This window comes from Haemorhous mexicanus, chromosome 3 (genome assembly GCF_027477595.1).
Source record: "Haemorhous mexicanus isolate bHaeMex1 chromosome 3, bHaeMex1.pri, whole genome shotgun sequence".
Classification (NCBI taxonomy): domain Eukaryota; kingdom Metazoa; phylum Chordata; class Aves; order Passeriformes; family Fringillidae; genus Haemorhous; species Haemorhous mexicanus.
The window spans coordinates 69,794,516-69,822,244 of record NC_082343.1 but is presented as its reverse complement, the minus strand read 5'-3'; the positions used below and the strand labels follow the sequence as shown (position 1 = coordinate 69,822,244).

The window sequence follows — 27,729 nt, the reverse complement described above, 5'->3', positions numbered from 1 at the left end:
ATGGAGCTGCATTAGTGCCTAATGCACGGGAGGAGGGAACCAAAGACACTCAGCCCATGCACATGGCAGAGTATTCTTTGCTCCTTGACTGTTCTGAACAGTTCTGCAGCTTCACTGTCTTCTGTGGAAAACAACACACCCACACTGCTGCCAAAGAGAAGACCTGTGTATGTGAGGGTAGTAAATAGCTGTTTAGTGAGCAAACATATCAATATAATTTTTTGTTTTCTGAACAGTCTGTAGCAATAGCATGGTTTTAACAAGCCTGATGCCAGTATAGCTGGGTTTATAAGCATCAGCTGAGAATTTTCCACAATGATTGTCATTTAATGTATTTTTACCACAACTTCCCAAATGAAGTATTTCCTCATCATGTCTGTTTGACCTTTTAAAAGATGTTTCTCTGCAGTTTCTGTATTACATAGGCACTTAAATTTGAATTATTTGTCCCTTTTTCATGGATAGTTACTTAGAAATAGTGTGATCAGTTATGTAGAACATCCTGAGTATTAAAATAATACATATGCCTTTAGGGTGAATTCAACCTGAGCATCAGATTGGTAAGATAATTGGCAGATGATTTAATTGAATTGTTCCTCTGTCTTAATCCTACATGAGGTTTATAATTTTCTTTTCTTTCTTTTTTTTTTTCAAAAAAGTGTTTTCTTCAGCATGGCCATTCCTAAGATGTAAAGGGGATTATTGAGTTTATCAACAGAGCTACTACAACGATTTTCAGGAACTGATTTTTAAAAGTGTCTGTTTAAGCTTGTTAAGACTTATCTTTCTGTTTTCAAACATGAACTGAAAGATCCTACCAGCTGTGCAATGGAGAGCCAACAGAGATGTGCAGCTACAGCACTGCATGGGGACAGTGTTTTGTTCAGCTAGATACAGGTCAGCCATGCCCACACGGTTCTGCATCAAACAAGTCCACTCCTTCAGCAGAACTGAGTTCAGGGGAACATTATCCAATATGATTATGCTGCACCTAGCTCCAAATATAGCTTCAGAATTCCTCATCCTCACTCTAGAATGAGATGCTGATGTGCCCAAAATATTTTTTTTCTTGAACTCGAGAATCTTCAAGAATTACAGGTTTCTGATCCTATCCCTTCTCAACATCTAGTTTTTTACTTTTTTAAAATTTGAAACTTGAGTACCTACTTTCAAAAGGTCCAAAGTGAAGAAATTGAAGGGAAATGAAGCATCTCTGTGTCTCCCAAGGGGAGCTTGAGAGATATTTCAAAAACAAACATCAGCTTTTATTAAGGCCTTCTTTAAGAAACTATGTGTTCAGTAGGCATCCAGTGGAATTGTCTCACTTGTATCACAGAAAAGTTGGGAACAGCATTTCAGAATCTGCATTCCTCTGGGCAATCAAAATTGAGGTACAGTCATGCTAAATTTCACAATACTTAGATCCAGTTTACCCTTGTAACCTTCAGCTACCCCACACAGAGCACAATTTTCTTGGCTGCTGAGCAGAAAGGAAAAGTTTACCTGAAATAAATATACATAGTTTAAAAAGGAAAGTCTTAATGGGTTTTTTTTAAGATTTTTATAGGGAATTATTTCACTAGAGGATTCCAAAGGATGGATCCAAAACACACAAATAGATTGCCATTCCACTTTAGTTCTTTTAGTCTCCTATTTTAATATGAGTTTTCCAGAAGACTTTGGGTCTTGGAGAGAAGAGCTCAGTTTGCCTGCACCAGGCCTTTTAAAATCTCCAAAATGCATTCCTACTGCTGTGTATAATGTGTTTCCACTTCAAGAAAATGACAGTGGGACAGTGAGCTAGAAGTGCTTTGGTTTTTTTTTAATAATGAGGGTGAGGTTAACAAGAACTGATTTATTTCTCAGAATGCTTTCTCAGTTTTTGGGCATCTTGGTATTAAAGGAAAATGTCAGCATGAATGCATGTGTTGCTAATATTTTTTACTCTGTGCTATGCATGCTCTTTCAATGTCTGTCATGTTATGTCTGCAGCTATTTTCCCTGGATTTTTATCTATTTTCTGCTTCAGATCATAAAAAGGACACTCAGTGGTGGTATGAAAACTTAAGAGCTGGGATGGAAGGGAAAATAAAACAATAAAAGAATGTCTTCAATTGCAGTGGCTTAGTGCTTACTAGCTGTTGCCTCTGATTTTATCAGCAAGAGGAAGCAATAGAGGTCAGCTCAGAAGGGCTCATTCAGAAGTACACAAAGTACCAGCTGATCTCAAAAAGTTCTATAAAGCAACAATTTAAAGGAACTTTACATTGGTAAGTAAATAATTCTGCATAGTCTCCACGACTATTAAATTTGGATTTTATGATGAATCAGGAAAAACTGAGCAGTAAAAGCAGGGATAGAAAAAAACTCATAAAAGTAGCTGCAAGAAGCCTAGGACAATAAACATTTGAAGGACGCATCCAAGTATCTTTGGCACTCACACACTGAACACCCCACCCCTTACAGAACTCACCAAGCTGAGAAACTCCAAAAGAATTTACAAACAAACCCTCCATCCACAACAAAACTTCAGGCAGAGGTGAAACAGTAAACAGGACTACACGTATTAGCAGGACCACAAGTTTGTGTTTGTAACAGCTCTTCAGCTCCTCACAGGTAATGTGCACACCATTTCCCTGACTTACCACCTGGGGCTGGAGAACTGACAGAAGGAAAAAGAGCTGAAATAGTGAAAAGATCAAACAAGACAAATTATTTTGCAGTTAGACCTCTTTTTTTTTTTTTTTTTTTTTTTTTTGATGAAGTGGGTAAGGTTTTACTCTGATAAAGTAGTCATGTTTTTATCACAGATTTGACAAGATGTCCTTGCTAGAGCAGCAGCTTAGGAACTCAGTGGGAGCTAAACAACAAATGTTCAAGTCTGCTTTAAAATGGAAATAATAAATTGGAAAGCGGAAAAACCTTTTAAAAATCAGGTACTATTTTCCAGTAGTACTATTGAGAAGGACTCATTTACTCCCTATTTGAACATTAACACTGAAAAGACTGGCCACCTTCAGTATGGAATACTTCCATAACACTGCTTTTAAACTGATGTAATTTGTACCCTGGGAAGTGAGCCCTGTGTGTAACAAGGAGAAGGAACACCAAAGAGAAACTGTTAAGGTTTTCTTTCAGTACTGGTACCACATTAGGTAACCTTTGCCTCTTCCCATTTACCATCCACACTACAGTGGTGGCAGCCTTTAGGAGAATGAGTGCACAGAACCTTTTTCCTGGGTCCTTCCAAGTCCCAGAACAATTCTCCAAAGCAGCTTATTATGTCACCTTTGACTGTGTTACTGGCACAGGCTGAGGAAGTGTACGGGCAAGAAAAAGAGCAGAAATAAAGAAAACAGTGCTTGAGCTGACACTATGGAGATGAATGCACTCATCCAGTGCTCTCAGTCTCTGGGACTGGGGTCTTATTCCAGCAGGGTGAGATGGGGATACTCTGAACACATTTTAGCCTTGAGAAACACACTTCAAATTCCTTAAACAGGGCAACAGTGATTTTAATGACCATTCAGGAGTTCAGGAAAAAGACTGCAAGATTTCACCACATGTTTTCTGAGCATCTTTTCAAAGAAATCAGAAGCATGTTAGTTAAGTGCTTGGTAATGAGGATTTTGGCTCTGTTTTTTTGCTGAACGTTTCTCTAGGGCCATGCACATCTTTTATATTAGCTGTGTTTAGATTAACAAAGAGCTATCACATGCAGGCAGCTCTTGTTTATGGCATTTCATTGCAAAGGAGCAGAGCTGACTGAGGTCATACCTCCTCTGTTTGTCCTGGAGGGCAATGTCCCCACCAGGGTGAGAGCCTCCCATATAACTTCCTGCACAGGGAGGAGGGAAGAGGTGGAGCCCCTGATTCCTCTCTTGCTGGCTCCCACCCCCTCAGAGGCAGCAGCTCATGCTTCCCAGAATTGACTCCAGATTCTGGTTGGGCACAAAAAAATGCTCATGTCCAAAGTTCAAACAGCACAAGGGCTACACACAGAACTAAGCTGCTCTCTGCCCCACAAGGAGAAGTGATCCCCTAAAAGAAAGGGAACAGAGGAGTGTGCCCTCCCCAACCTGCAACATGTGAAACTCTGTAAATACCTTTACCCAAAGGCTCTTCTCTCAGGGTTCCGTGCTCCTGGTAGCCAGGAAATCCCATGGTTGGGCCTGCACAGGCAGGACCTGCTTGTTTTTAAGCAAGCAGAGATGAGATTGCTGCGGGGGAGGCAACCCTGGTGAAGTAAGATCTCCAGGACTAAAAGTGAAAGTCCCATTGTTGCACCCTCTGATAAGACCAGCAACAGCAAGATTTCCTTGCCTTCCATTTCCTTTCTATCCCCTATAACTCAGCCTTAACTGAATTAACTGTTCCAGTCTTAACATTAGAGTTCAATGCCCTGCTGCTGCAACTCATTCAGCCAGCACAGTTTCACTTATACACAAGCTCAGCCTACCTGAGACCTAATTTTAAATTAAACCCGAGTTGAACTCTGTCTTGGCAAGACTGCTGCTGAAAGCCGAGCGAGATCGTTTCAAGCCAGCGTGTTCGAAGAGATGCGCCTTTATTTGCAGTCTGTCTCAATGCTTGTCCCTGCAGGAGCTGCCCCAACCATCCATCAAGGTCTGTATCACTCTGGGCTTCCAAGAGCCCAAGCAGCCATGGTATTGTGCCCTGCTGCTCCTTTGCAGCGTGCCCAGGCACGCTCAGCACACGCGGACAATGAGCGCGGTGGGGACATGCCGAGGCCTGCGCGTCAGTTCTCCTCCCCTGCCTTCCTTCAGGAGACAACTTGGCACTCTGAGGAAAGAAAACAAACAGCAGACTCCTACCAAAGTGGATTTGTAACAGTGCTGGAATTTTAGTATTTAAAATATAAATTTGTAAAGGAATTTTTCATGTCGTCATATAGAGGAACCTTGATAGGCAAATATGTAGTAGGTAATCATTGTTGCTGTCACATAAAGGCTTAACTCATGCTCAAAAATTTCAGTTCATCAATTTAGAAACTACAAGATGTCAGGCTCTCCACAGTAACTTTCATTTGGAGGTATTAATTTGTGGAAATGCTGTTCATCTGCCTCTCAACACCAAATCCCAAGCAACTCTTCCCCTTTAGGAACTCAAAATAACTCATAATTTGAATTTACCTCATGTTCTAAGCCTTAAGGCACCATCCATCTGAGAACAGGAAATACTAGTAAGGTAAACAGAACAGAAAACACTTTTGTCAGACTTTACAGATACCAGGGGTTGGATTTATCCTTTCTGCAAGCCTATTTCCCTCTAATACAACAAACATAGCTTTAGGCAGAGGCACGTAGAATGGTTTCCAAACTAAATAAGTTTCAGAAGTTATGTGAGCCTTAGAAATGTCTCTCAAATGCAGTCCAGGCTAAACAACACCTGCCTGTGAAAAGCAAACAAGAGAAAGTCTAAATTAGGCTGAACAGAGACCTGGATTACCCCCCTTGGACTGCTTCTGAAAGCTGAGCAAGTGCAAGTGCATTTCCCTCGGGGCTGCAGAGAAGCACAGCCTTCCTGGGGCGCTTCTTCATCCCATAAGCCAAGCACAAGTCCTTACTTCTGCAAAATACCAAGCTCTGACTGTTTTGTTTTTGCTCTGTGTGTGAATGGTGTCACAGACTCCTGCTGGTTGTGAATAGAGAGATTGAGCATCTCTGTTGCTAATGATTTAGACCAGCACTTGGTTTGAGGAAAATCTACCATCTTTAGGGGTTTTAATGTTTCTCCCAGAAACATGAAAAGAAGAAGCATGTAAAATTCTTCAGGGCAATTCTAGAAACATTCTGCTTTTTCTTTAGGAAAAAAAAAAAAGAAAAAAGGAGAAAGAAGGCTTTTTAATGTTCAGGTGCATAGCAAATTTTTTTGACTGGTAACATATGTATCTGCAGTTACAGAAGCACTGGCTATTCATGGATTCCTTTCGTGCTACCACTCACTGAACAGGGAATGAAATAACACTGCCAAAAATAGCAGGGGAAGGGGACGAAGGAGGGAAGGGAAACAACACAAAAGCCCTGCACAGTAAGTAGGGAGACCTGGCCCTTTCACTCACATAATGAAAAGGTTAGCATGAAGACTGTTAGCACAGAAAGGTTCCATTTAAAAATCCATGGTGTTTAAGTATTGTTCTTCCAATCTGAGCTGTCAGAAATCTCCCTCATAATTACATTCTCCACAGAAAGGTACTAAGCAGAAACTTTAGAAGTATGTTACTATTGTGTTTGAAAACCTTCCCAACCAAATGAGGTCTCAGTCAGCCACACAACAGCATGGCTTTCTGACTCATAACCCTTCTCTGATCATAACTAACTCTGATCTTCACTTCAAGCCCAAATGTCGATTTGTCTGTCTTCAATTGCTCACTAGTCTGAAAAAGACTGCTTTTAAAATACTGAGTCAATTTTGTTCTACGCTTAATACAGCAGCACGATACAATCTGCAATGATACAGATTTTTTTCCTCCACTAGCCAAGTCTCTGGGGCATTTTATGGAATCAAATATTGCTAAAAGAGCATCACATAAAGAAAGTTTTAAAAATAGATTTAAAAAACAAAGAGCAATTCAGCATATGCATTACCCATGTGGAGATGGTTTGGCAAATGTGACATGGAATTGAATAAAGCTTGCCCACAACTTTTTTCTTTTCTTTCCTTTTTTGGGGGGCTTTTTTTGGGGGATATTTTTTTTTTTTGGTTGGCTGATTGGTTAGGTTTTTTTAGTGACTTCTACTTATGGCAACATGACCATAGAAAACATTAGGCCTAGACTGTTATTAATACAAGTTCGTAATCTAGGAAGTCATTCTTTATTTCTGCATGCTGGTATCCAGCTTAAATAGCTTCTTTTGCCAGGTCATCTGTCTAAAACAAATGCCATTTCAAAGATATGGTATTTTCTAAGGTAAGATGGAAAGACTTGAACACTTCACTAAATTTACTGTTGAATGTGGTATATAACATTTTTTAAATATACGGTCATATAATTCCCTGTTGTGTGTACTCATACAGAGATGATATGACTAAACAAAATGACACAAGTGAGGCAGAAAAAGAGATAAAGACTTTGAAGGTTTCTTTTTTCTAGCAAAAAGTAGCAAACCTGTCCCTTAAAAGACAACATTTTCAAATGGCTGCACCCACTCATATTTTTAGTTAGCTCAAGAAACATTTTCAAAAGTGTAAAATTATCTCATTAAAAAAATTATTAACAGAGACCTGGCTAAATCAAGACACAGCCACAGAGGGGGAAGAGAGTGCAGCTACCCTCTTGCCATGGGATAGGGAACAAAGAACATATTTTGGTGGTGCTGAGGAAACAAGGGTGATGGTTGCACTTCACCAAATCCCCCCCTCTGCAAATACATCATTCATGCTAGTGCTTCAACCATACCCAAGAACAGATGTTTACATTTGCATTTACAATTCTATTTGCTGCAGTCAACTTTCAAACATTTGGAGTGAATTATAATATGACCAAATATGGTCACACATTAGTCTCCATGTTCCATGTCTTCACCTCACAAGTAGATAATTTTTACAAATGACTCTTAAAAAAAAAAACCTTACAGGCTGTAGGTTTGCAACATCTATTAACCATGAATAATAACCCTTTCTAATATGATTCTATTTACAGACTTCTAAATCACATCAAAAACCTGGATAAGAGCAGCCACATCAGCCATCTTCAACCACTAGCATAGATATATGTACTGAAGTAAGCAATTCTATGCTCTGAGCAAAAGAAATTCTGAATTCACTATCAGATTTTTTTCCTCCCCAGACAAACTCATGTTCCCAAAATGCAACTCATTGAAAGAATGGGAAGCTGCAAGCACATGAATTGTATTTTCTGTGGGGCTTGCAAATACATAAGCAAACCATGTTATAAATTCAACTTTTTTGGCCACAATTACAAGTTCATTTTGAAGAAGATTTGCTAAAAAGAAAGGACTTGTGTCTGAATCCATAGTTCAATCATGAAAAGGAAAATGCAGCAATTCTTTCTCAAGACTGTTAGGATGACAAAAAGCATCTCAGAAGTTCTAGGTGCTCTAAGGGGGCATATTTGATTCACTGAAAGATTAAATTAATTACTTAATTAATAACTTAATTTTCACAGCAACCATCCAATCCCCTGCTCAAACATTCTTCCCCCATCTTCACAGAGGTCAGGCATAGACCATGACCCTTTTAAAACACACAAAGGTTGCAGAGGGAATGTTCAAAATATTAGGTAAAGCACCTTTCCTCTTGGAGTGGGTTGTATTTTTTTTTTTTTTTTTGTTGGTTTCATTTGGGTTTTTTTGAGGAGGAGCAATGCATTTGGTTTTGTTTGTTTTGTGTGTTTTGAGTTCTTTGGTCTGCTTCTCTGGGTTCTTTTTCAGAAAGAGTCAGCTGAGAAGTAACATAAGACAAGAGGAAGGCAAACAGACCATTTGGCCAGAGCATGGTCCTACAACATTTGCACCTTACCTACCTCCATTCAAATGAAACAAAGAAGCAACACTCCTATTTTGTCCTCTTAAATACCATATTTCCATCCACAAATTCTACTGTCATACTTAGTCTTCATTTCCAACAGAACCAGCAATTAATCCACAAATTATTTAAAACTAACAGCATCTTAAATGACAGAGAATAGACATCCTTTTCTAAACTTCAGACAAAAGGGTAACAAACACTTGAAGCAGGAAATTAAATACTAATTTTTTAATACTAGTTGTAAGTATTCTCTGTAGTCATATATAGGAACAAGTTAGCATGATACTTAAATCACTTGGAAAAAGTACTTTTAAAAGATCATGCAAATAGCAGGGAATCACCTGTCAGCTACACCGAACTGCACTAAAATTTAAATGTGATTTTCCAATAGAGTAAGACAAACCCTAATGGGAGTCTTATGGGTTCTTTCCTAGAAGTAAGAACATACCAACATGGGTGTTGAAAAAACTTTTTATATCTCTTCCTACATGTTTAAGAATCTAACCCTTATTAAGTTTGCCTAAGCATCCAAATTAAATGTTCAGAAAGATCAAAGACTAAAAAAAACCAGAAACCAAAGCATATACTAAAAAGGCATTAAGAAAATAAAACTTTTCTCCTCACACAATATTGAAAAACATCTGAAAGACAACTCAGTCATTGGTCACAGCCAACATGGCTTCATGGCAGGAAAGTGCTGCTTATCAAACCTGATTCCATTTCATATCAAGGCAACCCACGTGGCTGATCAAGGGAATCCAGTTGATGTAATCATCTTTTCTTATTTCAGTAAAGCTTTAAATGCTTTCTCTCACAGTATCCTTCTGGACAAAATGTCAGGCACACAGCTGGATAAACACATCATGCCATGGGGTGAGCAACTGGCTCACCAGTCAGGCACAAAGGGTTATAGGGAATGGAGTGACATCAGACTGGTGACCTGTCACTGATGGGTTTCCCATAGCGCTCCATCCTCAGCCCTGTGCTCTTCAACATCTTCATAAATGACTTGGATGCAGGACTGGAAGGGATACTAAGTGAGGTCACAGATGATACAAAACTGGGAGGAGCTGTTGAAGTCCTTGAGGGCAGGGAGGCCCAGCAGAGAGACCTTGACAAATCAGAGGACTGGGCAATCACCAACCATATGAAGTTCAGTGAGGGAAAGTGCTGGATACTACACCAGATTTGGGGCAGCCCTGGATGCACGGACAGACTGGGGAACAAGAGGCTGGAAAGCAGTGCTGTGGAAAGGGACCTGGGCGTCCTGGTCGATGGCAAGTGGAACATGAGTGAGCAGTGCCCTGGCAGCCAGGAAAGCAAGCTTTGTTCTGGGGTGCATCAGGCACCATATCAACATATACCACAACCACAAAGAGAAAACAGGTTAAAAAAGTAGCAAGAATAATTTATATTTGAAAAAAAGAAAAAAGATTGAGTAGCAGTGCAGTTCTGCTAACTTCTGTGTTCACTGCTCTGAAATTTCGATTTCAAAATTTATATTTCATTAAATATCAACCTGTGAGACAATTGTAGATTGAAAAAAAAAAAAAAAGAGGAATGGGGACACTGAGGTCTCTGTTCAATTCAGGCACCAGAACTAACTCATGAATCAATGAAGGGGGCAGGCAGTAAAATCCTTCCTCTGTAAGGGTGAGAATGTTATGTTGTTCATATTATGTTGTTCATATTTGTAAAAAACTATAATGAATTTTAAGTTAAATCCAAATTTTCCCTTGCTATATTGCAAGCTTTGCGAGATGACCATATACTGATTTCAAGAACAGCAAATGAATCATTTTTTTAGGCAGATTCTGATGGTGGGAAAAGTTCTTGGACAGTACAAAGAATGTGACTGCAGAGTTTTAAACATTCACATTAAAATGTGAATTCATACAATGATGTCATTCCAGCATCCCTTCACCCATTTATTCAGCCTGTTCAAATCTCACTTGTATACCCATACAAGTGTTTGCACCTCATGTAGGAACCACTGGAATGTGTGGAGTCAATGAAAGCAGCACAGTTCAACTTGCCTGTTTGCCAGCTGTCCATTTAAACTCACTAGGTACTCACAGATAAATCTGCCTAATTTATAGTTTTTCCCCTTTGTAGGTCAATGATGGACAAAAGACAACCACATGCAATTTTTTTTTTTTTTTAATAAAGATAAAATTACAAAAAAGGTAAAATCAGCTCAGGAAAGGCAAATTACTTTAATAGATCAGTTTAGACATTTAACATAATAACTCACATCCATTTTTAAATACTATTACATAAAGCATGGTGAAGAAAGGAATTTCTGCCTCATAATTAGAAAACTCACAATACAACTTGCCAAAAAACAGAACAAAGCCGTTTGAAAATAAATACAGTCCATGCCAAATAGTACAAAATGAAATCAGCAGTCCCTCTCCATATGAAAACTTCTCCTTTTAGGTATTCTCAGATTCTAGCATTATGTTCTGCAACTGATGACAGGCTATCTTTTGTTCAAGGGTTGCTGAGCTGTTCTGATTTTGCTCTGTACAAAGGCAAAAGAAAGGTATTGTTTTATTTTTTTAATTAACTGATTTAGAAATGCAATTTTAAATTACTAGTCATGATTCTAAAATATTTAGTATGAGGAACTGAAAGTGATCTCCACAGAACTGAAAAATATTATACAGTATTGACTTAACAAGAGCTCTGCAAAAAATGTCATTATTAATTGATTAGTGCTTACCCTTTGGCATCTGTCTTTTCACCACTGCTGTCCTTGGCTTTGTCCTCCTCCTTAACATCTGAAAAAAATCACAAGATTTTAAATATACCAAAAGATGCAAGAAAGCCTTAAAATACTTAGGAAGTAAAGAGCATGACCAAGTTTATTATTTTGCTTGTATTTCTAGCCAGAGGAAACTGGCTTTTATAAGAAGTCACTAGTTACATATTAAAATATAGTGTTAAATGCACCCATCCAAAGGAGAGGCCTGGGCACAATGCCAAGTGATTCAGAATGCCTCAAGGCAAGGTCTCTCTTGACTGGCCATAATGATGGCATGGAGTAATGAGACCTGGAGTTCCCCTGAGCTCAAGATGTATCCAGTTCTTAGAAAAATCGAGAGTCCTTGGAATTACACTGTCCCCAGAAACCTATCTGGTTTCTGTTTCAGAGAAAACTAGCTGGCTCACCCCACAAAAGCAAACAGGAACAAATGTTTTGCCCAACGTGTATTTTTTCAACTCTATTTTCATTAAGTCATACAAATCCCTGGCTCTAAGACTTCAACTTGTGGGGAAGAAACAATAACCCTTGCCTGAATATATTTTACTAGTCTGAATAGCTGTATCCTGAAACTGATTAATTTAAAATAGAGGATTTGAAAATGATGGAAAAGAATATATCATCTCAACAGCGAATTAACTGTTACCAGATAAAACATCTCTCTCCTGGCAGGACTGACATTTGCAGTTCTAAAATATAGGATGAAACCACACTGCAGTCCTACCTGCTTTTTTGTCCTCAGTCTCTTTTTTGTCTTCTTCTATTCTGGCTTTCTTCGCTCCTTTCTTATGATCTGCAACGTTTCGTCGTCCACCTTCTCCTTCATCTTCAGAATCTGAAAACTCTTCATCACAGGCTATGCGCTTATCAGATGCTCTAACTAGGATTCAGATTTATGACATTAATTAATCAAAAAGTCCAACTACAACAGGCCTAATAAAAAAGAACTATCAAATTGAGAATGAGTAGAAATATACTGTAATCATTTAATGCTGATAAACTAAGTTACAGTCAAAACCACTTATTTTTCAAGATACCCTGGGACTTGCACAATAACTTCCAAAAAATAGCTTTGCAGAAACACAGGGGGAGAGTGGGAATATTTTAACCATGTATCAACTAAAACTTCAAATACTGAAAACTAAATCACAGGAGAAAAAAGAATGATTTCAACAGTTCAGAAAATGGATGGTGCACAAATAAGAGGTTATAGAATTATTCTGATCTCCATCAAAAAAGACTAAAGGTAGCAGGAAACTCTTGGCTATAGCTCAAGAGCAACTCAAAGTTCATGGAAGGGTTATGGTAATAAAGTCAAGGGTAGTGTCGCAAATATAGACAATCTTTCTCAGGACAAAGAAAATAAAAGGCTTTTTTTCCCTTTAAATACTGTATCTCATGTTACCTCAAAGGGAAACAGTTTTTGTCTTTTGTTAGTCACAAAAAAGTAAAGTACTGTTTCTTTAGTTAAAATTCGTTAAGTCTTCTGAAGTATCTATTACAGATTTGAAATAGTCATGCTGTTCCCTAAGATGCAAAACCACAGGGCTCTTCCAGCACTTCATTAGACCCTTTAAGAGTTCAAATGTGCACGTGGATGCCACCTTATAAACATCAGAAGTGGCAGACCAGAGGCAAAATTTTTTATTCAGGAAACATAAGGGCCAGTCTTCCAACACTGCACACTACTACAACTTAGGTTCTGAGCAATTTAACCCATAACAGCTATCGACATGTTCTATCATGAAAATATATTTCTTACTAGAAATGCGTTTGTCTGGATCTTCTCCATCCTCATCTCCACTGTCTTCATGAACAGCATCTTCAGGAATGGCCTGCATCTGTACGCCAGGTGCGTGAGGTAACATGCGCAAGTTCTCAAATAAGCGTTGCCTGCGAGGAACAGACAAGAAAAGTTACTACTACACAGAAAAAAAAAAGTTACTGCTACACTTCCTTGGATTTCTATGAAGGTCTGAACTCTCAAAGTTAACCTGGCTTTGCTTTTAAGTCAGCTTCATTTTTCAATTAAAAAAATTAGCATGCCAAGTTCAGGAAGTTTTCCATCCCTATGAGATCATTAGTATCCACAGTGTACTTGAACATCATTTCCTCTGTACTTTACATATACTTATTTCAATCAACTTCAATTGTTAATTCCCCACAGGGTCAGCACAAGTACTGCCCATGTGGGCTAAACTGGTGTCAGTATTACTCTGTTTATAATAAGCTAGAGTATTAAGTTGGATAAACACACTATTCTTTAGTTTCTTAGAAAGACAGTCAGCCACTTAAAAGCATGAATACTTCCCAACTGTGAGCAGCAATGACAAAATTAATTCATCTGGATATGTTTCCTTATTGGCTGTTTCAGGAATAACAGAGACAAGTTCCGTCCTGTCTAAGCAGCCTGATGTGATGGATGATATACTCCAAAGCACCATGTGCCACAGAAGAGAAGGATACTGGGCTTCTTTTGGGATTCAAAGCTATCATTCCAAACTGCAAGTAGAAAGGCAGGCTTGGGAAGCTTGAAGTATCAGCACTTGCAACAATTATCTTAGCATCCTTCTGCACAATTTGAAGGGCTAAAGGGCAACTGGTGCTTTTTTGAATCTTTAGAGTCTCTGCCTCTGTTTAAATAACATAACCTGGCAAAGTAGTTTTGCCATGCATGGGAGCTCCCATGCAGCCAGGTGTCTGTGAAAGCACACAATGAACCGAAGGAGGATTCTCAAAAAGGAGTCCTTGATCTTGTGGGTGCTAGTACAAGAATGTGAGACTGTGTGTTTTCTATTGACAGAGAGCAATCTCTGCCTGGGATTGTAGCAGCAAGTTTTGCAGCCTACTTGTGCCACAAAAGCTCAACAATATCTACCATACGGCAAGCAGCCTGCTGGATCACCAGCTGGAGAACTACATTACTGCTGAGAAATTTTGTACAATTATATTAACAAAAAATAAATGGGTTTTAATTGTCAAAAGAATTTGTACCCTTAACAGCCTGTTAGAACTCAGGGCAGGGGTGGAAGTTTATTCTTTTAAACCCAGAACAAGGACAAACCACAGTAAGCCAAGAGTACTTCAGGCTAACCAACTGCATCCTACCAGTTCAGCACAAAATTTGTTTTATGTATGCATTAATTCACCCCTGAAGTAAAATATTTGTTTCCAATGAATATGTCAAGATGAGAGGAGGAATAAACTAAGTATCAAAAGTGGAACAGCCTAAAAACACACAGCCACCATAGCTTATTAATGAGCACTGATCAAACCATGTGGATTTGTCACATCACAGCCACTCAATTGCCTGCACATGAATCACTGTCTTTCCAGAGTTTTGGATTTTTGGGCTCACATATGACTTTTTATTTTTGCAACTGACAGCTACAAAGAATAACATTCTCAGTCCATGTTTAGACATGGAGCTGAGAATTAGAAATCCTAGTCATCATGGCACACCAGCTTCTCTCCTGGCAGGATAAAGTTTTTACAAAATTAGAATGGGAATCTAAGTAAAACAGTCATCTTTTCAGATGCTAGAAAAAGGAAAAATCCAAGCTGGGTCATAAATTTTCATATTTATAGTCATAAGACTTCATAAACATGCATTCTGTTGGAGGAGAAGACTTCCAAAAAACCCCTGACAGAAATGAAAAACATGTCAAATCTATTCTATGACTTATTTTTAGTGAACACTGAAAGGTATCCAGTTTTCAAAACTGCCTAACAACCAAACCTATGGAGAAACATGATCCACATGACCTACTTGATAGATAAAATAATCATTACTTACTTGATCTTCTCCATATATTCTGGTGTATTCTGATTAGTCATATTTGAAGGACTAATATGAAGCTTGAAGTCTGGTCCAAAATACTCAAAGTAGTCATTGTATGGCAACTCTATAAACCAAACACCAAGAAAACTTTGTCACCCAAAAAAGATTTTAAACATTTTAAATACAACATTGATTTGACAGGATTTTACTTAGAGAACCATCAAACCCTAAGCAGTCAAACAAGTAATACTTATCATCTGGATTCCTCAGTGATTTTCCTCTAAATTATTCAATAAATGAACTTAAATTTGCTGGCAAAAAACAAAAAGAAATTGTACTGCAATTACACACTGAAGAACTCAGTAACAGATTTGAAAAAATAATTAAAATTATACTTCTGCAGGAAAAAGAAGATTAATTGATGATTTCTTGTAGCTGTTTTCAAAGTTAGTCTAGTTTGAAAGGTTTAAGTGAGCCATTCAAAATATTCCTTCAGGACAACCTTTAATACTTGTTATTAGGCTGAAGATCACAGCTAGTTCAATATCCTTGCTAAGTGCTGGACATTGGTTCAGTGGTGCTGACTGGTTCAGTCTGTCTGGTTCCCTCCTCACGTCACTTTTTGCATTTTCACAGAAAAAGGTCCCCTGACTAGAACACTGAACCACAAAATGAAGTTGATGAAGATTACACAGCCAGGACAACAGCTATTTTGCAGTTATATTTTGCAGCATTTTGTATTGAATATGTCTGTATCTTTCCAGATAAAGTAAAAGAAATAATAAAAAAAAAAAATCCAGAGAACCTTCAAGAAATAAGACACTAAAATCCATCTTTAATTGTGCCTTTTGTCTTTCTTCCTTTATGATTATTACAGGATAAGTGATCTTGGTTAGGTGAATAGAAAGCAGACAGGAAGACTAAGTTTCTATTGCAACATTTAGAAATGCACCTTTATTTCTCAGAACAGATTAAAGATGACAGGGACCCAAAAAGTAGAGAGGAATGCTAAAAAAAAAAAAAAATCAAAAAAACTTCATTATATATATATATATATATATATACATATATATATGTAATCCATTGAAAGAGGGATGCTAATGGAAAAAAGAAGTCCCAAGATAAGAAACTTGTACTGTGTCTTCAAAAGCTCTGGCTGACAAAGAATATATTCTGACATGAAAAATATGTATCTTGAAAGGCACATTTCCAAATAGTCTTTTCTCACTGACAGCAGCATTCTGCTGAAGTCAGATAGAAACACTGAATCCACCAAGAGATACATGAATAGCAAAAGGTTATCAGCAAAAGTTGTGGTTCAACATGCAAACTGCCAGTGACTCATATGCAATAAATTAGTCCAATCAGTAATTTTATATAAATGGTATTCCAAAAGCATACCCAGGAGCATATTTGGTCAGAAGTAAAATGAGTTCAGGATTTTTAGGGATCTTCCTCAGAGAAATTACTTCACTCTTCAACTATTCTAAAGCAGTCTATTTGTTTTATGTGGTTTTAAATTTTAAGATAGCTTGTATAGCCAAAATTGAGTAAAATGGAAGAGTGGAAGTCAGTACACTTTCACATCTACTTTTGTGAGATAAAATGAAGAAACAGTACTTTTGCTATGTAAAATGGACACCTGCACAGTCAGTAATTTCTTAGGTACACCATATCTGTGTTGTACAACTTACAGGTTGACACCAGTACAATCAAAATGCAGTATATATTTTTTCATAATAATGATATTCATATTACAAATACTTATAAGTAAGGTTCTGTAAGTTTTATATTTTGAATTTTTGAAAAGTGATTCAGTCATTTAATGCTTTTGCTAAGGCATAAAAAAAGCCCTAAATACTTATGTTTATTTAGTGCATAGGATACTGAAAATTTATTGGCTAAATTCTAGCAATAATTTTCTACCTAGTTTATTCTAAGCTGAAGCATTACAGCCAGATATACAAATATCTGCCATCTACTTAAAATCTCCCATGATTATTTCTTAATAAAATGTTAATATTTACCATTAGGAATTTCACAATCTAAGGCAACAGCAGTTTCATATGTCCAACATCGAGCAACATTACGAATTGTGTAGCCCCCTCCTCCTAACATCAGCAGTGGCAAGTTAAAAGTCTTTACAACTTCCACACATTTAGCATGACCTGTAAAACAAAAAGAGAGTTGACAATATATGCAAAATATCTATAAAACAGAAAAATATATAACAAACTATTTAATCAGACATAGGCAGTCACACTTAACAAGTAAGAACTGAATTGATTCAAACAGAGCTGTCTCCCCCTAGAGCTAAGCACAAACTCACAAGAAGTCAAGACCTACAGATTAGAAATGCACAAAACACAATTAACATCATCCACCCCAGGCTTCAGAGACTTTGCATGATGGTTTATTGCTGTTGTTCTGAAATGATCCTAGAATAAGTGTTTCATCTTTTCATAACTGTTGTCATACACAGTGACAAATTTAGGGACAATTTCTCAGTCAAATGCAATGGGGGAAGAAGGGAAAACAAAATCAGTACTTGGTCCTTCCTACTTCTAAATTTGAACCTGTATTAAAGGTTGCTAAGTCTTGCTTACAGAGTGAACTGGTGCCAAGACAGTACACACTCCAGGGAGATACAGCATACTGAAAGGCATCTGTAGGAGACAGCAGCTCTCTTGGTTTCCAAGATATGTAAGATGGAAAAAAATCTGAGCTGTATGGGCAACTGAAGTAGCTTTGCCACCTGGTGCAAATCAAGAAAAGAACCCTGAAACACTGCAGACCCAACAGATACTATACTTCATTTTGTTGCCTACAAAACTCTAATTGTCACATTAAAAAAAACCAACAAAACACAAAACCAAGAAAACCCATGACTTAAACAGGCTGGATTGAAGACTTAGCTAAAGTTTGCTACACATTTAATATTTTGTAATTTAAAAAAATTATAATAATAACAACAACAATAAGAATAAGAAGAACAGTAACAGTTATGCTACTTGCTAAATAACATCCCAATTTAGAGAATTACAATTGCAGATAGCAACTCAGGTAATACTAAAATGAATTAATTCTATGAGAACTAATTAAAATGATGGTTAACATATGGCTCGGTATAACAAATACAACTATAAATTTAACAATGCAGTGAAGTATTGTCATTTCAGTCATATCTATTTACACCCAACAAGGTGTTTGATGTTTAGCATCTATAGTCCTAAGTTGACTATTAACAACTTTTATTTGCCCATCATTGTTGCAGATGCCTGTTGTCCTGTCATTCCAGGATGCTGTTTTAAAGCTAGAGAAAGCCTGTACATAGAAGTAAGGGAATTACTTGAGTGGCTAGGAAGCACCTGGAAAACCAAGCTTTTTAACTTTTTTAGATTGACAAAAAGAAAGAAGCAGCTTCTGGGTTTCTTTTGGCCATCCCTGTATAGCAAAGAAAGAAGTGATTAGTCACAGTAACAAACAAAATCTTTGTGACTCCAGGCCTCATCATGCAAGGGTCTTGAAAAACAGCATGAAGGGCAGAGGCTTCGAATAAGTAAAAAGTTACAGACAACAAACAGACACTTCTCTGCTTACCTTTAACAGTAAGATTAAAGCATCCCAGTCTGTCCCCAGACAGTGAATCTGCTCCACACTGCAATACCACAGCACTGGGCTGGTACATCTCCATTACTTTAGATATAATCTATAATCAACATAATACAGTGAGTCATTAATTGACATAATGAAAATACAAAACTAGTAGTTTTCAAAGAGCTTAAAAATCAAAAACAAAACACTCACTGGCTTGAATATCTGTCCATACGATTCATCATCTATACCATCCCTCATTGGAAAGTTGACAGCATAGTATTTGCCTTTTCCAGCACCAATGTCCTAGAAGCAAGGATGACAAATGCTTTAACACAAACACAGAAATACGTAGAAAGGTATCATGAAAAAAAGCCTACAAAAGTCTGCTGAGCTATTCTGTACCATGTGTGAGGGATAAGAGGCAGAGTTTACTTGATTCCTGTTCTCCCATAAAATCATTTTAGAGTGTAGGAGTTGGACACCAAGATTAAAATAGCAATAAATACACTCAATTTTTAAATTCAAAGATTTAAGAGAAAGACAAATCATAACCAATCAGTTCAAGCCGGTAATAATAGCTAAGCAAACAAAAGTATTTAAACCAAGAAGAGCAAGGTCCATGTTTTCAGAGCTGCATAGAAGATTTGAACTTGGATAGCTTTTTAAAAACATGTTATTGCCCTAAACATGGGATGAGGTAGTAGCTGCATCAAAAGGGAGAGAAAAAAAAATCCAATAGGAGCCACTTATAGAAGTGCTCTTGAAGAAATTGAGACCTCTTAAACAAAAAACAAAACAAAACAAAAAAACCCCAAAAACAAACAAAAAAACCAACAAAAAACCCCCAAAAACAACAAACATGCAAATTATTCTCAGTTCCATCGGGTGTAAAGACAGGAACTGTAGCAGTTTATCTTATCAGCTTTCCTAGACAACCAATGTATTAAGAGAAAAGGTTTATTCACCCTGAATCCAACCACTCCTATTTTGATGATCACCTTAAAAGCTAAAGATCTCTGCTTGACACATATTCCTATTTCTTCCATATATTTAATCACCAACACAGATAGAAAGCAATGTAGAGCAGTTAAGTGGAGCAGACATTGAGAATTAACTTGGTCAGTCTGGCTGTAAACCATGTAAACCATTTCTGCAAACAGCACTTCTGCAGAAATATCCTAGAAAAACTACAGGTCATGTGTAGCATAACCCAGCAAACAAATACTAAACTTCTCAACACTACCTGTTGAAAGACTTTAAGACTTTTCCCTATTCCTGAACAAAGACTCCTTAGCAGGGAATATATCAAGAATGTGGTACTTCTACTAGTAACAACCTCTACTGGGGGTGTGAGGGGGAATGGACAGAGATGAGGAGGGGGACAAGTGGCCCAGTGAAGCACAGACACAATGTTAACAGTTGAATTTTTTTAGACACAGCACATTATTAACATTTTATAGTATTGCATTTCGAGTGACACTAAAGACCCCTACTGAACTCAACTCTGGCTGACTTGAAGTACAAGTTACCCAGAATTTCCCAGAATGAATCATCTAGACTTTCATATGCTGAATTTTCTGAGGTGATCACAGAATGGCCAGAATTGTAGGAAGGGACCTCTGCAGATTATCTAGTCCAACATCCTGAAAAAGCAGACTGCACAGGATCACATTCAGGTGGGCATTCAGTATATGCAGGGGAGATGTGACAACCTCACTGGACTACTGGAGTGCTCTTGTCACCCTCAAAGTAGTTTTTCCTCATATTCAGATGGAACTTCTTGTGTTCAGTTTGTGTCCATTGCCCCTTATTCACCAGATCCCACTCTTTTGACAACCACCCTTGAGCTACTTGTAAGTATTGATGAGGTCCACTCTCAGTGTCTTTTCTTCAGGATAAAGAGGGCCAACTTCTTTAACCTTTCCTCCTAAGAGAGATGCTCCAGTTGCCTCATATTTGTTGTCCTCCACTGGACTCACTCCAGGAGCTCCATGTCTCTCTTATAGTGGGGAACCCAGAGCTGGACACAGCACTTCAAATTCAGCTTTACCGGGGCTGAGCAGAGGGGCAGGATCACTTCCCTAAACCTGCTGCCTACACTTTTCCTAATGCTCCCCAGGATATCATTGGCCTTCTCAGCCACAAGGACACAGTTGGCTCATGGTAAACTTGTCCACCAGGAGCCCTAGGTCTTTCTCACAGAGCTACTTTCCAGCAAGTCAACACCTAACCTATAATGGTTCATGAGGTCGTTCCTCTCCTTATCTTGCTTTAAAGATTAAAAAAACCAAAAATCATTAAACTGATCTTATCCTAAAACACAGCAAAGTCAAATGTTCACACAACTTCCCTCTAAACACAGTAATTGTTTTAGCTACTTAACGGACCTTTGTTGTAACTAAAGAAACAATACAGCATTCTGGTAGCCTCCCATTCACCAACAGATCAAACTGCCTCACAGAACCTGGGCCACTATGGAAAACTATGATCTTAACTGACCTGTGTGTATAAACAGCAAAATTTGTGCTACCATTCAAGATATGTAGAAGGTCAAATAACTTAATGAGGATACTGGAAGCTTAGCCAGAACAATACATTCAGTAGAAAATGGATGAAAGCTGCTGAACTAAAAAACCTCATATTCATCTACACTGACAGAGCTGCAATCACAGTATCATCCTTTGATACATGATTTGTTCCTGCATCAAATAAATGTAACCTGATCAGCAAACTAGATCAACTAACTAAAGAAGTACAGAAACAAGCTGTAAAACAGCCCGTTGAAAAAAACCAAGTAGATTTGGCTGGAAAAGTTGATAAAAATAACCATCAGTGGCAGATCAAGTTCGACAGAAGGAAGCAACACAATACTGGTCTCCAGAAGAAACAGTGACTTTTCAGAGAATTAGCTCTCCCTTCAGTTCAATTAGCTTTGCAATCTCTGGAGATAGGAAAACTCCCTATGGCAATGCAATAATTGCAATAAGGCCTGCTAAAGCCTGCATGCAGACAATGCTCATTTAAAAATCCTAACTAGCAGCTCAGGAAAAAAGTTACCATGCCTGAGATACTGTTCTTTACTGACGCTGCTGAAAAAATAAATCCCAAACCCCATAAAATATTCTTCCATTTATTTCAACTATGCTATCTTTAAATTCTTTGTTCTGGGTGTGGTGAGGTGAAGAGTCCACAAACTTCCCTGTCAACGGGAAGTGCTGCTTCTAAAAAGCCAAGATATCTAACCCTTCCAAAAAAAAAAAAAAAAAAAATCTAGCCAAATTCAGCAATAACAGCTTGACCTGATAAACATCCTGGTCTGAGCTGCTTTTAGTTTGAAGCACCACTACCACCTTGTGGCCAGTCGAGTTAAACCACACAGATAAAAATAATCTGATTTCTTCCTAAATCAGTTTAGAACACAGTTTAACAGAATCTAACAACCATAATAACATTCAGCAACAACAACCACACTGAGCTGAATGCTTTGCACCCCACTGCTCAACTTTCACTCACTCCTGTGCCTTCTGGGTATTATCAACAGGCTGGGAAACACACTTTTCAGGAGTATTAGCTGAAACACGAATATTTGTTATCTTGTGAATCAGTTTAAATATGTTAGGAAAACAGTGAATTCTTTCCCAGAACAGCACTTTCTTAGGCCAACTCATTAGAAGTGTTTACAATTTCTAAAAAGGTTTCTAACTGCATGAACAAACTAATGTGCAAAGTTGCTAACACCAGGAGTGCCATATCCCGGGAGTGTCTCTGATAAAAGAGATTTAGTTTATGAGTTTGAAGCTAGGAATATATTAATTCTAATACTTCTAATACTCTTTCAAGCTGTGAAGCGGAACAAGTTCCTCCTCTAACAGACAAGTGTCTAACATGAGCAATGACTAACTTAATTTTAATATGAAGGGCCAAGAAAATTGGTTTCCTGTCTCAGCTTTGCCAGAGATTCTACAACAGCTTTAATGATAATTCTTAATGGGCAAATGCTCCCTCTCTCAGGCTAGCTCTAATGCTCAGTACATAAGTCCATATGGGGCAGGCTAAAGTTCTTAGGTGGTGAGCATCATGAGAATGCAAAACACACTTCATGACATAAGAAATATTCCCAAAATGAGTCAACTGTATTACTAGGCAAATAGAACATAGTAAATTCAAACTGTAACTTAAGGTTTGTGACTGTTAAAGAGTGATCTGTAAACAGATACTTTTTACTGTAGCTGCAGAATTGAAATGCACAGATAATCATAAAGATACCACACTGTCTTCTTAGAGACATCTCCAAAATCTGTGTGAATTAAACTAATAATATTTGAAAACAGATTTCAGCCTATTTATCCAGAAGTGAAGGTGTTAATTTCATGTATAAGTGAATATTTCAGTTCCCTACTATCCTGCTTTATTTTTCCTAAGATTCCTCAACTCATACATCACTCTAGGCTAACATTTTTTCTGAAAACTTACTCTTGCATACCATTATTGGACATAGTTATTTTAGTCAAGTGCAAAAAAAATATCTACAAGAAAGGCAATAAGAGGGAATTTATCACCTAATGAAATTTCATGTTCAGCCTTACCCTAAGGTCCCCTGTGCCTGGAAAATATTCACCATACTTATGGAATGATACTGTCATGACACGATCTGTGGTATAAAATGCTTCTTCAACACCATCACCATGATGGATATCAATATCAATATACAACACTCTTTGGTGATACCTAGAAAGAACATAAAAGAAATCATCATTATCTGTTATAATATACTGAGAGCAAACAAGAAAAACACTAACAAGAAAAACCCCAACCAGACACAAAAATCACAGATTATGATCATTGTGATGATTTTGGTTGACGTGACCATACGCTCTTAGAATTCTCAGCACAGTTTGAAAAACATTAAGTTTATCTTCATCAAAATAAGGAATTCAGTATTTACTCCAAACTGTTTCACTCCATAGAAGCTATACCTCATGCTTCTGCTGACATCGCTTTGTTGTTCACATCTGCTGAATTCACCCCCTTCATTAACCCAAGGCCTTTCTGCCTTCTCATTAATTACCGAAACAGTCTGAGTTCCATAAGCTCGTAAAAAAACAACTTATTTTCCACTGACTTTTCTTCTTCACCTCACAGCTTGTAAAGAAAGGCACATTCTTACTTTCAAGTGTATTGCACTTTAATTTGCATAAATTTATTATACTGTTTATTATTTTCTTAAATACTGCAAATTTCAGGACAGTTTCAGATGGATAAAGAAATCAGTGATTTATTTTAAGCCTTGGAGCACTGGAAACAATAAGTATCCCTTAAATTTTATGTTTTCCAGTAAAGAACAAAGTCTGTCATCAGAGGATGCATTTTCATCATGCTTTGCACAGTACTGAGAGTGTGAGCACCCATAATTTCAGGGACAGTTTCCCACAGTTACACAACCCATAACTATTCACAAGATTCCTTCCTTCCTTCACAAGCACATTAAGCCAAAAAATTCAAGATTGGACTACAGAAAATTTTATTTCATAGACTGCAGACAGCTCCTGAATATGAGTTGCCCATTAAAATGAACGTCTTAATGTGCTAATATTAACTATTCTTAGTATCTTCAGGAACATTTTCCATCTCTAGATTTCCAGATTACAACTACTTCCCTCATTCCTCTCCAGCAAAATCAGCTGTCCCACTCACAAGAGTCAAATACCTAAAGTATTTTTTCTAATAAATGGGATCTATGTGTTATTAGTAGGGATACAGTCCTCTGAAGCAGTAAAAGCAGCACTCAAGACTTGAAATTTTAGTGAAGCATTACTGTTTCAAGTCAATTATATGATCACTTTTCATTATTCCTCATTTCTTATTTTGCAGTCACAGCAGCACAGCTGTTACTTCATTATTTATTAAAACCAGCCACATTAATTCATGTAATAATCCAAGGAAGCTCAGTGCATGATCTTCCCTGAATACTCCTGTTTGATTCAGTAACAAATCAAATGACAGGAAACAAGAAGACATATTGTGAAACCAAATGGGTGTAAGATTATGAGTACAAATGACTGCCCTAAGGGATCAGGGTAGTGATCCATCTAAGCTGGATCACTATTCTGGATCCACTATTCTGTCCCCATGCATAGCAAAGGGAGACTTTACAGAAATCTTTACAGAAAGCAAGTAAGCCTGTCCATTTTCCGAAGTCTGCTACTCTAGTCCTTCCCCTCCATCTAGAATTACAGCATATGGTGTTTTACAGGGTGCATTGTTGCTTGGATTTATCTTCTATTAGTTATCTTTTCAGTTTGCCTGTATTTTATTTTTAATATCTTGCTGAAGTCAAACCAGACAGAGCTTGGAGCTTTCTTAACTGAAGCTGGAAAAGTTCCACATGGGCTATGAAAACTCACTCAAATAATAACTACAATCCATACCTTCAAACATTTAAATAGTTGAATTTAACACTTTCTATAATTTTAACTTGTGCCTATCACAAACTTACTTCAGTAATTCAAGGATGGCAAGCACAATATCATTGACATAACAGAAACCAGATGCCTCCGATTTCTTGGCATGGTGAAGTCCCCCAGCCCAATTGACAGCCATGTCTGTTTGTTGTCTGTTCAATTTTACTGCCCCAGCTGTAAGAAGACACACAGAAGAATGAAAGCAAATGGAGTCACAAATTTCTGATTGCCTTTAAATTTGCTACATAAAATCATATTTTAATTTTTAAATAAGTTGATTTAGAACAAATCTTTTATCGATACTGAGTGAGACACTTGATACGTCTCATATTTTACAGTCTGTAACTGATAGGATTATTTCTAAAATATATAGAAAACCCCTCATATTTACTTCATTTTTAGATGCACAATCAAAATTTTAAGTTGCTGATATGCACCCCATAAAGCTATAAAATAGTTGTCAAACAACCTATACTCACCAACAGAGCCTCCAGTTGACAGCTGACAAAACTCAAACAGGCCATCAAACACAGGACAATCTTCCCCAACATTAACTGCATAAGAAATGTAGTAAATACCATTCCAACAGCATCAACATACACATAGATAACACAGATGCAAAATTCATTCAGCATTTTAATTACTTATCCCTCATCTCATTTGTCAAGCTAATTTAAACACTGAAAACAATGCAAAGTCCTAATAGCATAACTCCAAACTAATATTTTTTTCTTTTCTTTTTAAATTATTTTTAGTTTCTATTGGAAGATTTGTCCCATCATTTAAAGAAGAAGTTAGATGATCCTTTTTAGATTTTTAAAGAAATGCTGATTAACATAGGTCATGTTAAAAAATGTACAATTACTTAAAAAAATAATTTGCTGACAATAAGGCATCATAAAGAGGTTACAATACTGCCTTTAGAATTGATATAATAGCTGTCAACACTGCCTTGCTAACAGTGCTTGGGAGCTTATTCCTATAATTAAAGGAATAAATTAATAGACAGGGAGAACAGTGGATGATGTACAATTTTTACCATCTCTCTCCAAGAGCAATGAGCAAGTTCTTTTCTTGACTTAAACACATTTTCACACATTGATTTTACTCCTCTAGTATTCTAAAAGCCATTTTTTTAAAGCAAGATTTCAAGGCACTTTCCAAACAGTTCACAATCTGCACATCAAGCCTTAGTATTAGCAGCAGTATTTCACATCTAGAATACACCCTGTGAAAGGAGAGGCAAAAATCCTTACATATGCTTAAAGAACATTTTTTTCAAGATGACTGCTTTTTATGGAAAAGTGTAGCTAAAGGCAGGCACATGCTACTTACTCTTGTTACAATATTTCTCTGTACTGGTGGATACTGAGCTTCAAACAATGCTAACCATAAAGGCATGTACACATAGACTTAGCCTGATGTTGGCACTTACATCTCTGCATTTGCTTGCTGTACTCAGACATATTGTCAGGCCTTATTGATCGGAGAAATTTGATGTATTCATCACTATGGTACTTGGTCATTTCCTCAGCAGTTGCTTTGTGGGGTCGCTGGTAACAAAAACAAGTTAAAGAAACAAATCAGAGAGCTCTGCAAAATCAGCTAAGTGTGTTAAAACAGACAACTTGAAAGAAGTCCCACCGACTTTGAAGGGAACATGGTGAAAGGAAAATGATAGTAGTAGTGTTTTACATAAAGCAAGGGCTACTCTGTTGTGATATACTACTGCATTAAATACTGCTTCACTTCTAAACAAAAGAGCTCTGAATACACTATTTCTGTATTCTCTATTTTCACTTCCATCTCTCTCCACTTATTTGCGTGACAATACTTGAAGCTCTTTAAAAATAACTTAAAATGCTTCAGTGGACATCATGTTGCCTATACTTACATAAATTTCCATTTTTCTGTATAAGCCATAGTTTAGCAGCAAGTTGTGAGTCATTCGGATTCTGTGAGGTTTCATTGGATGTCCTTGTCCATAGTAATAGTTTCCAATATCACCTGCCAATAATACACAAAAGAATAGCTATTCATATTACAAAACAAGTTTAACTGCCCCTTAATCATTCTCAGAAGATAAGTAAACAGGTATGATTCCAGAAAACAAACCCCACAAAGGGAATACTGTCTACTTCAAAAACAACACAAGGGGAAAAAACTGCTGTATATCAGAAACAGAGGGGAAAAAAAGAAGCCAAATCTAACACTTTGACTACAAACGGACAGTAGTGGGAGAGCAAAAATATATGTAAGACAAGGTTTCAAATCAAGAGTGAAGTTCTGGCCCAACACTGGGCTAGAACTGAACAATAAAATGGGAAACTGAACTGGAATCAAGAGGAAAGGAGACACTACTGATGACATTGCCATATAGTGTCACAGAAGCCCACAGTATAACAGAAGCCCTAGTAAAATCTACCATTTTGCATGAGCTGAATTTATGATACAATCCTCAGCCTGTTCTTGACTACTAACCCTGTTACACGAAGTTAACTCCAGATCCATTGTGGCAACCACATGCACAAACATTCACCAGACACCTGCTGCTGGAGATCCACAGTAGTTTAACAAGAACTTTATAATCCAGATTAGTCTGTTACATTGGA

The 27,729-nt window shown here is 37.4% G+C and overlaps 1 protein-coding gene across 2 annotated transcripts in view; it reads right to left on the bottom strand.

The window, feature by feature from the left end:
* Positions 1–4,550: 4,550 nt before the first annotated feature.
* The window catches only part of HDAC2 (histone deacetylase 2), a 29,974-nt gene continuing 6,795 nt past the window's right edge, over positions 4,551–27,729 (bottom strand). Inside the window, exons 2-14 of one of the 2 annotated variants that reach the window (XM_059842258.1) lie at positions 27,012–27,124; positions 26,553–26,670; positions 25,597–25,671; positions 25,153–25,291; positions 23,243–23,384; positions 18,867–18,959; positions 18,660–18,768; positions 17,087–17,227; positions 15,075–15,183; positions 13,041–13,171; positions 12,003–12,158; positions 11,237–11,294; positions 4,551–4,803 (exon numbers count right to left, since the gene is read on the bottom strand). In XM_059842258.1, coding sequence (XP_059698241.1) covers positions 4,710–4,803; positions 11,237–11,294; positions 12,003–12,158; positions 13,041–13,171; positions 15,075–15,183; positions 17,087–17,227; positions 18,660–18,768; positions 18,867–18,959; positions 23,243–23,384; positions 25,153–25,291; positions 25,597–25,671; positions 26,553–26,670; positions 27,012–27,124 — 1,478 coding nt within the window. In that variant the 3' untranslated portion in view covers positions 4,551–4,709. Of the gene's footprint in view, positions 4,804–10,653; positions 11,036–11,236; positions 11,295–12,002; positions 12,159–13,040; positions 13,172–15,074; positions 15,184–17,086; positions 17,228–18,659; positions 18,769–18,866; positions 18,960–23,242; positions 23,385–25,152; positions 25,292–25,596; positions 25,672–26,552; positions 26,671–27,011; positions 27,125–27,729 lie in introns of those variants that run through there. The other variant, XM_059842259.1, reaches the window with a different exon arrangement.